Below are 16,486 nucleotides of genomic sequence, written 5' to 3' on the forward strand. Positions count from 1 at the left end.
GTTGCTTCCTAAATATTTCCTCCCTAGCCTATACTGATGCATGGGGTTATTTGTCCCCAGATTGCAGTGCTTTCCATTTCTCTTTGCTGTACTGTGTGATGTTCCTGTCAGCTCATCTCTACAGCCTGCCCTCTAAATAGCAGCCTTGTCCTCAAATATATCGATCACTTCCCTCTGCAAGTTTGGTGACAGCTGCAAATTTGCTGACAGTGAGCTCCATCCTACCACCTAGAGCATTAATAAAGTTGATAAACAGTATTGGACCCAGGAGTGATCTCTGTGGAACATCATTATTTACTGGTCACTGAATGGAATTTTTAGTACAGATCTTAACTTGAGCTTGTTTATCCTGTCACCTTGCTACTCGTCTCATTATCTATTTATCCATATGTCACCAATGTGGTGATAAGGAGGTAAAAGTGATCAAAACAAAGTATGATATGAAATTAACAAAGCTGTTATTTTGTCAGTATTGATCAATCTATGGTCAGTAATTTTAACTAGAAAGCCAACTGATGATCCTGTATATAAATCACATTGAACAGTATATGCTAAAGAACTATGTTAAAGACCCAGAGTATTTGCTTGCCTAACTTGTTATGCGACCTTAGTTAAAGTCATATTAACACTGAAATAAATCACCGATGTCTAAATGTACAATCACAACTCATTAATGACTGTCATTACCATTTAACAATATCTCAGTAACATTTTTCTTAATTTTAATAAAGAGTATCATAACAACATTTAAACATGCTTCTAAATGAGTTGTTTTAAGTGGAACTGGATAGGAAAGGTATTATGTATCACAGAATCTTAAGGGTTGGAATGGACCTCGAAAGATCATCTAGTCTAACCCTCCTTCCAGAGTAGGGTCACCTAGAGTAGGTCACACAGAAACTTGTCCAGGTGGGTTTTGAATGTCCCCAGAGAAGGAGATTCCACAACCTATCTGGGCAGCCTGTTCCAGGACTCTCTCACCCTCACAGTGAGAAAGTTTTTCCTTATGTTTCTTTGGAATCTCTTACATTCTAGCTTGTACTCATTCCCCTTTGTCGTATCGCTCGACATCACTGAGATGATGCCTGGCTCCATCCTCCTGACACTCACCCTTTACATACTTGTAAACAGTAATGAGATCAATCCTCAGTCTCGTCCAAGTAAAAGAGCCCCAGTTCCCTCAGCCTTTAATCATAAGGGAGATGCTTCACTATCCCAGTTTCCAATGTGAAATTCTGTGCATAATAATTCTTGCATAAAAAAACATAACCAATAACATGATCACTGAAGCTTTTCACCATAAAAGATCATTAAAAACTTTGCACAAGGCACACACTTCACATAAATGAAATGGTTGCTCCATCTATAGTATAATCAGAGTTCTCAGTAAGTTAAAGGGTCTACGTAGAGCCAATATGTCTCACTGAGATTACTTACATGCTTATAATTAAGTTTGAATAATGTTTTGCTGTGCTGGGACTAATGAGCCTTGCAGTGCAAAGCACAGAACTGCATCTGTGAGAGACAAAACACCTTTTACCACTTCATTCAAAAGCACTTGCAAACATTCTGCATCTCCCAGGCTTGGAACTATAACAGATGTTAGTGTTATTTATATAACACCATTTTGACTAGGTTACAGACACACAAATCACTTTATTCATACACATTACTCTGGTCATGTAAATTTTACTTAGGACCATCCTCCTACTCAGTGCATCAAAGTAATTTGGAGATTTTCCAAGTTTATGTTCAGCAATTCATCTTGGAATACTGTAAAATAACAATGTGGCTCAAGCTCTATCATCTCAATAGTGAACACAAGCAAAACCATGTTCTTTACTTGGAGACAGAAAACAAACTACAGTTGTATTCAAAATCAAGTACAAATATTTTTTAAGAATCACTCATGCTTTAAAACCAAAATACAACTATCTTTTTAAGGAAAAAATATTACATATTTTTCCTCTTTCAGTATTTACTAATGTAGAAAAGTAGTTGTTGTGAGAATAGCTAATGGTACATCAAGGCCACAGAGTTCATTAAACTAGCATGGTCTATTACAAACTTTCAGCAATGAACATAAAATGGTTTAAAATAAAGTATATTATAAAAAAGTCATCTATTCTAAAAAGAATTGCATCCACACAAGGTTGCTATCACCATTTGGAATTAAACTTTATTCTGTTTTATAAAGAGACAGTGATGACCACACACTGTGACAGTAACTTTTGACTAGTATGACAGGCTGATGAATTGCTTTAGAGGTTAGCTTCCCTACATATGAAACCTCTGATAAGTAGAATAAAGAACTGTCACTAAAAATGCTTGTTAGATGACTGAGTTTGCTTTAGCTTATTGATACATTCCATTATGCTGCTTTTGTTTACCTAAAAAGACATTACACATGCATCTCACTGTACTATCATATAGCTTTGACAATAAAAGAGGAATTAAAAGTTATTAGATATATGGCATTGCAGATTGAAATTTTACAGAAACTGACAAGCTACTAAAAAGTCAGATTGTAATTAAGTACAGAAGTCTTAAATTAAGAAAGACATGGATATTTGTGCTGTCATTTAAATTACTAGAAGAAAGAAAAAAACCCACAAAATACCACAACCAAAAAAAAAAAACCACATAAGAAAAGCAAACAAACAAACAAAAATTTCACACCACTAAACATTGGGAGAGAAATTTCTTACCTCAGAAATAAAACAACCCACATCAAATTTCATCTGCTTAAAAGAGGAAACAGATGAAACTTTGCATTTCTGCCCTTGTTTTTTCTTTTAAATTAAAGCATTCTAAGCAGAAACTTAAGGTGTTGCTATTCAAGTTCTACTTATAAAAAGTACAGAGAATACAAACATTGAAACCGTCAACTTGCATTGCTCACTAACTTTTAATGAAGTTTCTTTTTAGGAAACAATTAATATTTAATATCAGTTATGTAAAAAACTAAAAAAACCAAGATTATTCCTAGTCAAGATTTTAGTCATATATATATATACAAAAATACACACATATGTATAGCATATATGCCATGTCTATAAATTTATTTTTACAAGATTATTTTAAAAACTCCATTTCTACAACCAGTGGAGAAACATTGTTTCTTTGAGAGTTTTTTATCAAAAAACTGTATGGTCCAGCACTATTATTTCCGGTCAGGATTAGTTCTATTGCTCTACAGGATTACAGTTAGTAGAATAAAAATTATTGGTTTTGTTTCTGAAAATTCTTGGTTACAAGATTGAAGAGACATACAAGAGGGTGAAAAATAATTTATTGTGCTTAATGTAAATATCTTTGTAGTTGGAAAGAACAAGCTGAAAGTTAGACAACGTCTGTCTTAACCCTCACATTTTCTTATCTTCAGGATTATGGGTATCTAATCCATTTAGCTTTGCTATTGGTACTCTATTAAGAATTGTTACGATTACCATTCTAGGACTGTCTATTCAGACAGACAGCTATAGTTCTCTATTCATTAACTGATATCTTATTAAATTACTTTGTCACTATAATGCTAAATATCCAGAAAGAAACTCATAATATTATTTCTCTCAAATGCTCTCAAAGCTTCTCCTCTACAAGTTTTCTCCCAATAAATGCTTTTCATATATCAGAGAAGTTAATTTTCTAACAATTCCACTACTGATATGATAAATATTTTAAATAGACATTTAAGACAATAAGCTAAGGAAAATTTCCTTCACTTGTTTTACGTTTCATATTTGCATAGAAAAAAATTATTTTTCTTCAGAAAGCAGAAACAGTCAAACTTTGAAAGCTATATTCAATAATCTGTTATTCTGCCTTCATATCAGAAATTTCTTAAGCTCTTCATTTTCCATAGCTTTCAAAGAATGGTAAATTTTTATAAGCAAACAACCACACAATATGTCAGAGTTAAGGGAGTACTATTATTTCCTATTCACAACACACAAGCTTTTGCAATGATACCTTGGAGGAGGATTCACAGACCCAGAATTTGAGATATATCACTTGCAACTCTTAAAGAAAAAACATGAAAAGCTTCAAAAAAAAGGCCTTGAAGAACTTTTGAAAACATGAGAACTTTTTTAAAAAGATTCCCTAATCCTGTTTTTAAGAAGGTTTCCCCCCAAAGCCTCTGCATAAGATAGGAGAGAGAACTGCGTGTCGGAGCAGCCCGTGCAGGGCTGCCATGCGTGTGAGTTACCCCACGGACTTGTAGGGAGGACTGGTGTGGAGTTCACCCGTCCTGAGGAGGGACAAACGGCAGAAGCTATCGGGAACAGACTAACTGAAACCCCCACTGCCTGCCTCCCCGAACCGTTCGGGGGGGGCAAGGTAAAAACACCGGGATCAGGGCTCAGAGCCCGGGAAGAGGGGAGGTGTGGCAAGAAGGTGTTCTTAAAAAGGCTGGTTGGACTCTTCATTGATGTATTACTCTGGGTTGTTTCATTTTGGTTATGTTTTGGGTTTTTGGGGGTATGTTTTAGTTGATGTTGCATTAAATTATTTTCTGCTTTCTTCCCCAAACCGAGTAGCCTGGTCTGTTTTGTCCTGAACCTTAAGCGGCAATTAAGCCCTCCCTGCCCTCGAGCAATCCTCAGCCTCTTCGGTACTCAAGGCTAATCGTGGCCTTTGTTCCTTGATGGGCCTAAACCACGACAGTAATACATAAATCTTTAAAATATGAGTTCTGCTCTGATATCTTATTTCTGTCCACTGACAGAAAGTTAAGCCTGCTAGCTTGGACCTGAAAAACTACCTGTAAAACTACTTCTTCTAAATAAAGAAAAAAAAAAATTAAAACCAGCCACTGTCTCCCACAAGTGTAAAATGAGTATAACTACCTGAGCTGTAGTGGTACAAATAACACAATTAAACCTGTTTATTACAACATGGCATTAGTAACATAAAAGAATAAATAAAATAAGGACATAACTGCCGGCTAAGCAGAGCAGGTTCATTGAAACCTGCTCTATTAGTTCAGTAATAATTTCAGTATAGAACTTAAGGGACTATTATTTCTCAGAAATTATATGCAATCTACTCTTTATGTAAATTTAATTTCATGAGCCAGATGTTTTTAATTTTGTCAAACTATGAAGAATCAAATGGATACTGATATGATTTAGTTTAGGCATAAGTAGTATGTTTGTGCTTCATTGACTCTGATTATTTAGTATTATTGCCATACCTGTTCTGTCAGGTGTAAATGAAAAAATGTAACATATTGTTGGATAAAATTATTTATATCTCCAACTTTCTGTTTTAATCTACTTCACAGATGAATGTGAATGATTTTTCACAAAGAAAACCCAGCAAAACTTCCCTCGATACTGTTCCCATGCAGAACAATGACAATTATAAAGCTTACCCAGAGCTCAAAAAAGAGGAACAGTGGCTAGAAAAAATATTCTAAGGAAATACAGATTTTTTTTACTATTTTCATCTGTATGTGAACATGCATCTAATTAAGGCATATACTGTTCTGACACAGCAGACAGCGCATTCCTCATAGCAGGCCAATTCTCATGGCTTCACTGAAGTCCAGAGAAACCACCACTCACAGGGCTTCAAAAGGGTCATTTATGAAATAAAGTTCCATACAAATGCAGAACAACTTCAAGCTGAAAACTAAGATATTTTCACTTACAGAAGATTCAGAGGATTCACAAGATCATAATGTAGATATTCTAAAACTGCCTTACCATAGTGTAGTTGTGAGCCACCTTCATAAGTTCTGTGCATCCTTGTGCATCAGCAAAAGCTCGTATTCCCAAACAATTGGATGGGTGCAAAAGCTTCATTAGAAAATGGCAGCAAACCTCTACTACTTGTGGTAGCTGGAGGAGGCAGGCAGCTGCTAGAAGATTTTCTATGGTGTCTTCTTTCAACTCCAGACAGCCTAAAAAAGAATCAATACATGCAAACTTATTTATTTGGTATTTACAAAACATGCAATATCAAAAGATCTTTCATAAAGAAAAAGTTAAGAGAAGGTTTTTTTCATTTAAAATGGTGTCTGGGATAAAGTTAGTTTTCTTCCTGGTAGCTGCTAAAGTGTTATATTTTGTGTCTATGCTGAAAACAACGTTGGTAATACAGTGATGTTTTGGTAATTGCTGAGCAGTGCTTGCACAAGTTCATGGCCTTTCCTGCTTCTCACCTTGCCTTGACCTGCCAGAGCAGGCAGGGAGAGGCAGATGGCTGCTTAGACATTGGTCAGTGTTTTTATTTTTTACCTGGGTTTTATTTTTCTCTCTCTCCCTTTTATATTTAATTACTATTATAATAATACTGTTATTTTTGTCATTGTTATATTTTAGTTAATTTCCATTAATTTTAGTTAGCAAACTCTCTTACCTCAACCTGTGAGTTTTACTTTTTTCCCTCCCAATTCTCCACTGGAGGTGGGAGGAGAGCGGTATGAGCAAGTGGTACTTCGTTGCTGATTGGGCTTAAACCATGACATTTGTTGATCAAACTCATATTTTAAGTGGTACAGAGCAAAACTCACAGCTTTTTACCTCCCTGCAAAGAATTCAATAACTGCCTAACATAAACTAAAACCATAAAAGTATCTTCAAAATAGGGCTAAAAACTTCAAACTTCATGTTGCTTATGCGTAATGTGGCTTTAGGATTAATTTTATCTAGGTAAGGTATGGCAGGATCTTTTTAGCATATAGTTCTTCCAAAAAACTTTATATTAACTAAAAGTACATATAACATTCTCAAATCACACTTAATTTTGGAATTTCACAAGTCACTATCTTTCAGATTGATAAACTTTTTTATAAATAAAAGGTAAAATACAACAAAATGAACTTTAAAGTATTTTAGCAATGAACATGTATTGCTTGTTACCATGCTCCCCCTTAAACATAATTTTAGGGGCTTTTTTTACATTAGTATTGCTTATAAATGTGTTAAAATTATTAACTTAAGAAAATGAGAGATCACAAGGATGTCTTAGAGAATGATAAAACATAATAGGAAATTAAAATGTGCAAATACAATATAAATTGTAAGAAACTAACACTTCTGATTTTTTATTGTTGTCATTGGAAAAGCAATTTCAAACTACAAAAGGATTAACTGGATATTCATCTCTGTTCAAAGCAATGTAGTTCAACAGTTAGATAAACTCACTCTTTTCTCCGCACAGATTTTGTGTTTGTTGTCATATAAAAAGAAATTTAGAAATCTTAATAGTTTTATGATGTGGCACTGAGGAGTTCAAAAATCCTCAACTTCTCAACAGAATGCCATTGAAAGAAAAGCTGCTTCATGTTGCAACATCAAACCCATACCAAAATAAAACTAAAATTTTGGCCTTTTTTCCTTCTTTCATTGTATCTGGAGCTTTTATTATTAGCTAGTAAGTTATACTAGATGTAGTTAAAATACATGCTTTTGCAAAGGTTAAAGAATCAGATCAAGTACACAGCATAATTTCAGTGGTTTCCTCTGTTTATTTTTATGCTTCTGTTGATGTCATGCGAAGTTCTCTTTATGTTATCTGACTTTTTTTCAATGTTTCTGTCCACCACACATTTATGCAATCTGGTCAGAAGGCACACTCAGCAGCTGATTTCAGGCTGATTCATATATTTATCAATGACAGAACCACATTTGATGCATGCTTGCAGGTAATGACTGGATCAACACACTATTATCTAGAATAATAGCCAGGTGAAAGCTATCAAAAAGCAGTTATTTTCAGGTTAAAACTGATCATCCCAGTACCAGCAGGAAGAAAAATAAAAATGTGCACAAAACTGTGCATGCAAGATGGACTGAGAAATGTGCTGATAGAAACCAAATTAGAAAAAAGAGGTTTAAAACACCTTCTCTTACATTCTATTTATTTTTCAGCAAGGAGCTCAGAGAAATCTCTGTCTCTATAAAGTTGATCCAGGTAGCTTTTGCAAAATGACATAAGGATTGAAAGAATCATCACCATTTATGAAGAAAGTAGGTGTCACAGTGTGGCTTTTTATCACTAAAGGCAGCCTTAGGATAAGAATCGAAAGGAAACAGCTGAAAAGCAATCAAAATTGAAGGTATTTCTTGCTAATTTTAAGGAAGACTGGTATTAGTAGGGTGCTAGTTGTAAACTAGTAGGATTAAAATAAGTTTAAGTCAATAAAAAGTATTATATGCTTTCTAATGTATGTATTTCTTTAAGCTACCAACATAACCGTTTCAAAGAAGATCCCTTACATTTTTATGGAAAAGTGACTTACGTATTAGTTGAGGGGGTAAACATACAATGGCCTCTGGGATATCTGGGGAAATCTATTATAGCTTCACTCATTTTTAACTAAATTTAGAAACACCAATTTACTATTTAATATATCTAGGATGAAAGTCAGAATTGATGAGCTTGAGTTAAAGAGGAGCTTACTGAGCTTCTTTCTTTCAGTATTGTTGTATCCTTATTTTTCCTTTATTTTCTGCACAAACATAGTAAGCATTAAGATACGTAAGGGCTCTCCAGGATCCTGTTTTTACAAAGCATTAACTTCAACAAGTAAGTATCTAATCAATCTAAATGCTTTCCAAATCTTACTTATCTTCATTTCTAAACATCAAGACATTTTTATAAATTTGGTCACAAGGTCTGTAGACATTTTTATGCAAATCCCTCTGGGATATCAAATGTTTTGCATGGTCAGAGTTTCAAAAAAAAAAAAAAAAAAGGAGCTCGTATAAGTACTTAAGTCTAAGCAAAGTAAAGCTTAAAATCTCATTTTCTATTACATTAATTAGGATGAAAAAAATATAAGACAAAAAACAATCAAAAGAACTTCTCTAATTGCTATTCTAAATTGTAGTTCTATTTGTGAAAATAGTTATGTATGTTGCTTATGCGGAAATTAAAATGTCTGTCTTTAGGATGCATCCTTATAATGAATACATAAATTTTATTACCTCATTACCAAATGGGAAGCAGAGATAATATATAAAAATCCCTCATATTTTTATCCTTCTGATAAATCTTTTCTAAGACACAGAGAGTTTGGAAACTTTTAAAGTTTGGGGTTTTTAATAGTATCTTTTGCTTTTAGTCATACTTTACTCCTTAGGTTACAATGTTACAACAAATTTTATGTACATGGAATCACTGCATCTTTGATCATCTTTGTAAAATGTTAATAAGACCAGGAATCAGTTTCATACAGCTACTGAGCAATAGATATAATTAGAAATACGGTGGGAACACTCAGTAGGTATTGCTCACTTGCTTTTAACACACAGTAATATAGTTTTGCCTCACATGTACAGTAATTTTTTTCTCTCTTGTAATTACACATCTATCCATCCACAGCAAGATTCTTCAATATTTTTAAGACAGTTGTGAGTAAAGGTGAACTGACAAAGTCATGGGAAGCGTCATGGAACCAGAAACAAAGGTTACAACTAATTCCTTTTAATCAAGTACATGAAGTGCTAAGGGATATGGTTGAGTTTAGTAATGGCCTTGGCAGTGTGAGTTTAGTGGTTGGACTTGATGATCTTAAAGGTCTTTTCCAATTGTAATGATTTTATGATTCTATGATAAGTAGCTATCTTTTTAACTTTTTTATTTCAAGGCTTATTGGCAGATATGGCAGTGTTGGGTTAATTGTTGGACTTGAAGATCTTGAAGCTCTTTTCTAATCTAATCTAATCTAATCTAATCTGTCAATCTGTTGGCACTCTGAAACACACTTGAAGATATTTTTTCAGTTAGCTATAGAAAAAAATGTTATAATATTAATTGTTGGTATGATTTTGTAAAGATTACTCGTTTATACTTGCATAGATTAGATATATATATATATTAATAATTACATCACCAATAATTCAACTATTATACATTTAGTATATTTGGAGATTTTAATATTAGTTTTATAGCTATAAAAAGAGGAATACAAACACACAGTTTAAAGTAAACAATGAAAAAAATCTGAAGAGAAAGGTTATCCCAAAAAACCACAAACATAAATGGGATTTACTAACTAAATTTCCAACAGCACAAATCTTGCACTCATGCTCCAGACAGGATGGTTACAAGAGGTTACAAGAATTACTCCCAAAAGCTCATTTCAAATATAAGGCCTTATTTTCATGATATTCTTTTTAGTCATTTGACTTCAATACTCAGGTTTGCTTCCAGATTGTAGGTCTTGCTCATCATTCTTCACACATTAAATACCACTGAAAGAGTTTACTTTTGTAAACCAAAAAATTCTTCACACTGAGGAGAGGGAGAACTCTTGTTCCAAAATACTTCTAGCAAATACTAGATACATTTCAGGTAGTTTATGTTCTAATAGTCACTTTCTATAGATGGTAAGAAGGAGAGTATACCACCTTTGGCTTCCAGAGCACTGCCTAGGCTTTCAGAACTATCCCAAAAGACCTGCCTCACACAAGTCCTTTTGCTACAATCAAAACCCCACAGTAGATATTCTCAGTACCAATATCTCAATGAGATATAGCCTTTCTATTACAGTGAGCACAACCAAGTACTGACCTCTGGGCAGGAAAGAAAAAAAAAAAAAAGGAAAAATGTCTCAAAGACAAAGGAGTTCAGCTTTCAGGTTTGAAGGAACAGTATTTTATTTTCCATGCCTAAATCTATCTCAGAAGCTGTAATAGTCACTTCTGCCAGAATAAGATTCTCAGCTTTTCAGGCAATGATGTGGCAGCTTGTGCTATGGTTGCACTAAGCAGTTCAAATCCATGCTTAAAGAACAAAAAGTCACAGAGATGGATACATCAATTGCAAAGTTTTTTGCTTATGAGCTCATCTTACAGCTTGAAGAAATATGCTTTGATTTGTCCTGGGTTGCACTGCTTGGAGAAGTGAATACTACCATCTATCATGGCATACATCTGCATCCTGTTCCTGTGGCTACAGTTTGGCACAGTCACTGGGTGATGGGCACAGAATAGAAAAGGAATGATGGTATTTTTTACATTGCAGGGATAAGAGCAGCAAAACACATTAAAGGTGAGGATCTCTTTCATAAACTGCCATTTTGATCTTCCTTTTTTTTTTTTTTTTCTTTCTTTTAGAACTATGGAGACAGAGCTAGGTTACTATGGATACAGTTACTCTAGTTCATTAGAGTAGATCTGGGTACACATCTCCACTGCCGGAACTCCAGAAAGAACTACATTGAAGAGGTAGTCCATGCTACACCAGCCTCTCTGAATACTTCATTAATGCTGTTTGACAACAGTATGGCATGCAGCAGATGACAATGAGAAGGATGGCACTTCACTCAAAGGAACCCTCTCCCTTTTCATTCATGTCCTATATCAATGTCCAGTGCTTGGTTTATTCTCTCTTTTGAGATGAAGAACTTTGAATCTAGCAAAAGATAACTTTAAAAATGCACCTTTCAGTGCACTCTGTTCTGCCTCTCCATCCTCCCTGCGTCTTTGAGTCTGCCTAAATTTATTACTGACACCTCAGGAGTGGCAAGTTGCATCATAGTACAAGGAGACACAGTCACTAGCTATCACCCCATAGCAGTCTTGATCATTCTGAATACTCAAACGTCATGCATAACAAGTTCAGAGCTCTGAAGACAACTTCACAGGTGATTTTCCATAACCAGACATTAAATTTATTCAAGGTCTACCACCATCTGCCATGATATTTTACTATTTTCTTGTACTCTTCATTACTCAATTCCAATTATCTTGTCCTTTTATCATTCATCCCAGAGTTCCTGGAACAATTGGTCCCCCATCCAAAGTGAATGGAAAATTAAAAGGGCTCATTCTATGAAAGTGCAAAGTCAACCATCAAACACATGGCAGAGCAAATGTAGTGGGATAGCAGCAGGTAACAGTACCTGCAACAAGTGCTAGTCATAGACTGTGCATGTTCAGAGAACAAATAACTTTTGAATGTACTCAATACATCACAGAAGCAGGGCAAAGACCATTATGATATGCATCGCATGAGAGATCACTCCAGTTCTCAATGTGATTGGTGTTTCCTACAGGAGAGGAAAACTGAAACACTGTAAACATAGTAACATCACCCAAGAGCCAGGGGAGTGTTTGGCAAGCAGATGCCTTTTATATTACACATATAGCCTTACACTACATCTACTCAATTAGACTTGTCTTGAAACTTCCTTCTAGCACTGCTAAATCTTCTTGCTAAATCCCTGCTGTCTGCCCTGTGTGCATTATTAGATAGAACAATGACAGAGACGACACTTGGCAGTACTAAAATTAAAAAAATATCCCAAATAAAATCAAATTAGAAGCTATACAGTAGGGCTTGAACCTCTTCCGGTATTCTTTCCATCGTATTCCCTTTCAGATGTGCATAAATAAGTCAAGGATTTTTTGTGTTCTATTAGTTGAGTTTTGTTTTTTCAGTTTCATTAACAGCATGAAAGTACCAGCCTATTCTTCTGATCACTGTTGGGAATGCATACTAATTAGATAGCCTGACACAATATGAGGAAATCTACAGTAACTCCACAGCTGTTTGGTGACTTCAAAAGAGGGCTCTCAGAGTCACCAACGGCAGCAAAATACCAGAAGCTCAATCTCTAGTTCTGATCCTAAAACATTTAAGCACAATTGCAAATAAAGAAAACTCAATAAAACTCACGATTTAAGGTCAAGAAAGAAACATTACTTAAGAAAATAAGGTAAAGAAATACTCTTCTGTGTTAGTGCTTATCTTGTACTCTAAAAATATCAAAAAATACATGTAATGTATCTCAGGGCACCAAGATCCCAGTCCTAGACTTTCTGCTGTCAATTATTTTGCTGCTCGAAACACGCTTTCTGCATTGCCATTGCATATTGGCTTCATAGTTCCTCATCTGGCTTACATGGAACATTTAACGGGCATGCAAAGGAGGTTTATTTTCCTCTTAAGTTATAGTTCTATCACAGATAAATCATACATAGTTTGAATAAACCAATCAACTGCAGCAAAATGTGGAGAGATTAAACCTGTTACTTGTATTGAAGTTAAATATTTTTTACCAGTCAAATATATCTTTCACCAAAAAAACCCTAAAAATCAAAATCAGAACAAAAACTTTTGTAGTTAACCCTTGTAAACCTATGTAAAACACAAGAAGCACATAATTTTAATGCAGGATTTTACTAATAAATCTACATTGTATATGTATTAAAAATTTGAATTACAAAACTTGCAATTGCATTGTAATTTAGCTTATGTAATAAGAAAACTTTGGGCTTATTTCAGATAAAATAATATGCAGCCTCTACTTAATTACTTTATTTACAAAATACATATAAAAAAAAAACACTTCCAAAAGAAGCTCAATGTCTGCCTAGCATAGTTTATAATACATATTTCAACTCATCTCATTTTTTAAGTTTTAATAAAATTTTGTTTGTTAGGTACATTTGTCACATTACCTTATAATTGGTCTTGTTTAATCATCACAAAAAGTTTAAACCTTTCCACTTAAATATAAGAAAAAAACTATTTCACTGTGAGGGTGAGGGAGCACTGGCACAGGCTGCCCAGAGGGGTTGTGGAATTTCCTGCCTTGGAGGTCTTCAAGACCCGCGTGGACATGTTCCTATGCGACCTGATCTAGGTGAACCTGCTTCTGCAGGGGGGTTGGACTAGATGATCTCTAAAGGTTCCTTCCAACCCCTACCATTCTATGATTCTATGATTCTTTCACTACCTTTAAATCAGTATTTTCGACAGTCTAATTTTCTGTTTTCCCGTTGCTACTCAAAGATGGACAGCTGCCTTCACATAGGGGCAGCTCTTATCAAGGTTGTATAGGACTTAATGCTCTGATGGTCACCATGCAATTCTACCTTTGCCAAGTATTTAGAAGTCTATTTGCATACACATGAGTGAACACAGTCCAGCTTAATAGTGTCTCATGACTCTGTCATCCACATATTTAGGAGATATGGGCAGGAAAATTTATAATTGAATAAATGGCAAGGTCTTCCTGAAGCTGATGAGAGCTTATAATATTCACCTTCCTTTGCAAAGTAATATTCTGACTTTACACAACCAGCAAATAGATAAGAACTTTTTTTTTCTTTTTTTTGGATGGTCAGTTTGTTTATTTGTCTGTTTTGCTTTGTTTTTTTTTTTTCCTAAATTAAATGCGCTAATATTGTTACCTAGTTAAATTTTCTTTGTCTCCCATTGAGACACTTATTTAGTAGCTTTTGACATAGTAAGATTTTTTTAAAGGCTCTATATATATATATATAAGAAATTGCTCTTCATCATAAGCAAACACAATATCATCATGAAAATGAGACATTTTGAACATAAATGTATCCTTTTTTGTAGGGCAACAGGCTTTTTAAAATATTTGCATATATATTTGATCTTCCTTCTGACAGGAAGGATTACGGAAGCTAACACAATGGCAGCAAAATATTAACTTTAGTTCATGGAGAATAGGAATTCTGACTATCTACTGGAATAGAATTCTACTTTACAATAAATATCATTAAATTCCAACGTAAGTTTTAAATAAACATAGGAACACAGTCTAATTTGAATTAAGATCTATTTACTTTCTTTTAGCAAGACTTTTTAAATTTCTTGTAAAAGATTGAATTTTACAATCATGAACTAGTTCTCAAAATTTCTCGAGGTTCTTTTCATTACTGAAAAAGTCAACAGCTTTCACGTCATATTCAAAAACTCTTGTGAAAAGTACATTTGTAGTCAGAAATTATATATATTCAAAGGAGATTATAATAACAAAACTTATCAGATTTAGAAAATTATCAACATCACATTTGCAATACAAATATATTTGCTACCTTTATAACTGTAATAAAATTATAATAAGCATGTCCTTTTTTTTTTTACCCTCTAAATAATATTTAGGATGTTTTTCACCAGATTAAAAAATTCATTGAGTTGCAGAACTGATATTATTATAAATATTCAACCATCTTACTGGTTGTTTAGTTTGTGTTTGGTTTTGTTTTCTCTTCTCACTGAAGGCTTAGGAAACAATATATTGTATCAATGGGGTTGTCAAGAAGTGATTAATCTTTCCATGCTGGCCCAAATCAAGATCAATTTTGCTAAAGAAAGTCTGACAACAGGTTGTATATGCTGGTAATAAATGCTGATTTTGAATAGATGAATATTTCTTTCTGTGTTGCCTAGTTTCATGTTATTAAAACTGATATTAGTAACTAATAACTAAATGAGGGTTTATCATGCACAATAGTTTACACGAATACAATGATTTACACAAATTATGTGAAGAGGAATTCTATACAACATTATTATTTATTTTGTATCAAGCAAGTAGAAACTATGAGAAAACAAAATTTTCAGACAGCAAATTTGGAAATAACGGAGTAAATAATATATTTTACAGGGTTTAACTAAAAACCACAGTATGCTGTAGAGGATGAAAATATACGTTCAAAATTCACATTCGATCATTGTCTACTAAAGTAGATGAAATTGTGTTCCAAAAAGCTGTTCACCCGTGTTTTCCTGAAATGTTCAGTTGTCACCAGGCAAAAACTTCTAACAGCAGCAACTATATGTGAAATTAACTTTTTTTTCATCTCCTTGAGCTAGGAAGGTACTGACAGGAGAAAGAAAATAGAAGAGTGGATAACCACCCATTTGTCAAAATGGTTTACTATTCCTGAAGTAAAAGAAAAAGAGCTATACTGGCCACAGCTTTCAGTTGCTGAAAACTTTTTCACATACTGTGCAGTCAGTAATTGAAATTTGGCAGCCAAATTCTCCAGCTACCCTGTCTAGACTATGTATGCTTTAGATTACAGATGAAAAGGCTGAATGGGAATTTCTGTTATCTGCAACACTGCAGGGTAACAGAACAGAGGCTATTTCCTTCACTTCACAGTGTTCTCTTTGCCCACATCCAAAGAGCACACAAAAAAAAAAACCTCGAGCTAACTCAAAAGAAAACAATAGGCTGATAGTAAACAGGGAATCAGAGAACAAGAAAAGAGATAAGAAACTATGAAGCTAGATAAATCAACATACACAATGGAAATTAAAAAGGGGAAAAAGTAAGGTTTGAGGGGACACATTTTGCTACATAAAAGATCAAGGGAAAACAGTATTATTAACTAAGGAGTAAAGACTGTTCCATTTCAATAAACTAAAAAGGTTTGGAACCATATTCTAGGAATTCCCTGATCACCTGTGAATTGTCCATAGCACTTTTCAATGCTCTTGCATTGAGGATGGCCACATTCATGACAAGTCTGCATATCAAGGCTGCATCATATCAGTGTTTGTAAGAGACTTCTAGTTGGATTTGGCTAAAAGTGCCACTATCAATACATATAATCATGTCCCAATGTCTTCAAATGTTCCCTAGCACTGTTTAATTTACTAGCGTAACTGTAGCTAGGAAATTTAGGAGTTTGATACGACATCTGATGCAGACAAAAGGAATAGAGAAAGAAATAATTTAACATGATTTTCAAGAGATAAG

At 34.2% G+C, this 16,486-nt stretch overlaps 1 protein-coding gene across 1 annotated transcript in view; it reads right to left on the reverse strand.

Moving 5' to 3' along the window:
- The window catches only part of KLHL1 (kelch like family member 1), a 215,561-nt gene that overhangs the window by 121,305 nt on the left and 77,770 nt on the right, over positions 1–16,486 (reverse strand). Inside the window, exon 4 of the mRNA XM_061995414.1 lies at positions 5,712–5,908. Within this exon, the coding sequence (XP_061851398.1) occupies positions 5,712–5,908 (197 nt within the window). The remainder of the gene's footprint in view (positions 1–5,711; positions 5,909–16,486) is intronic.

This window comes from Colius striatus, chromosome 1 (assembly GCF_028858725.1).
Source record: "Colius striatus isolate bColStr4 chromosome 1, bColStr4.1.hap1, whole genome shotgun sequence".
In the NCBI taxonomy this organism is placed as follows: domain Eukaryota; kingdom Metazoa; phylum Chordata; class Aves; order Coliiformes; family Coliidae; genus Colius; species Colius striatus.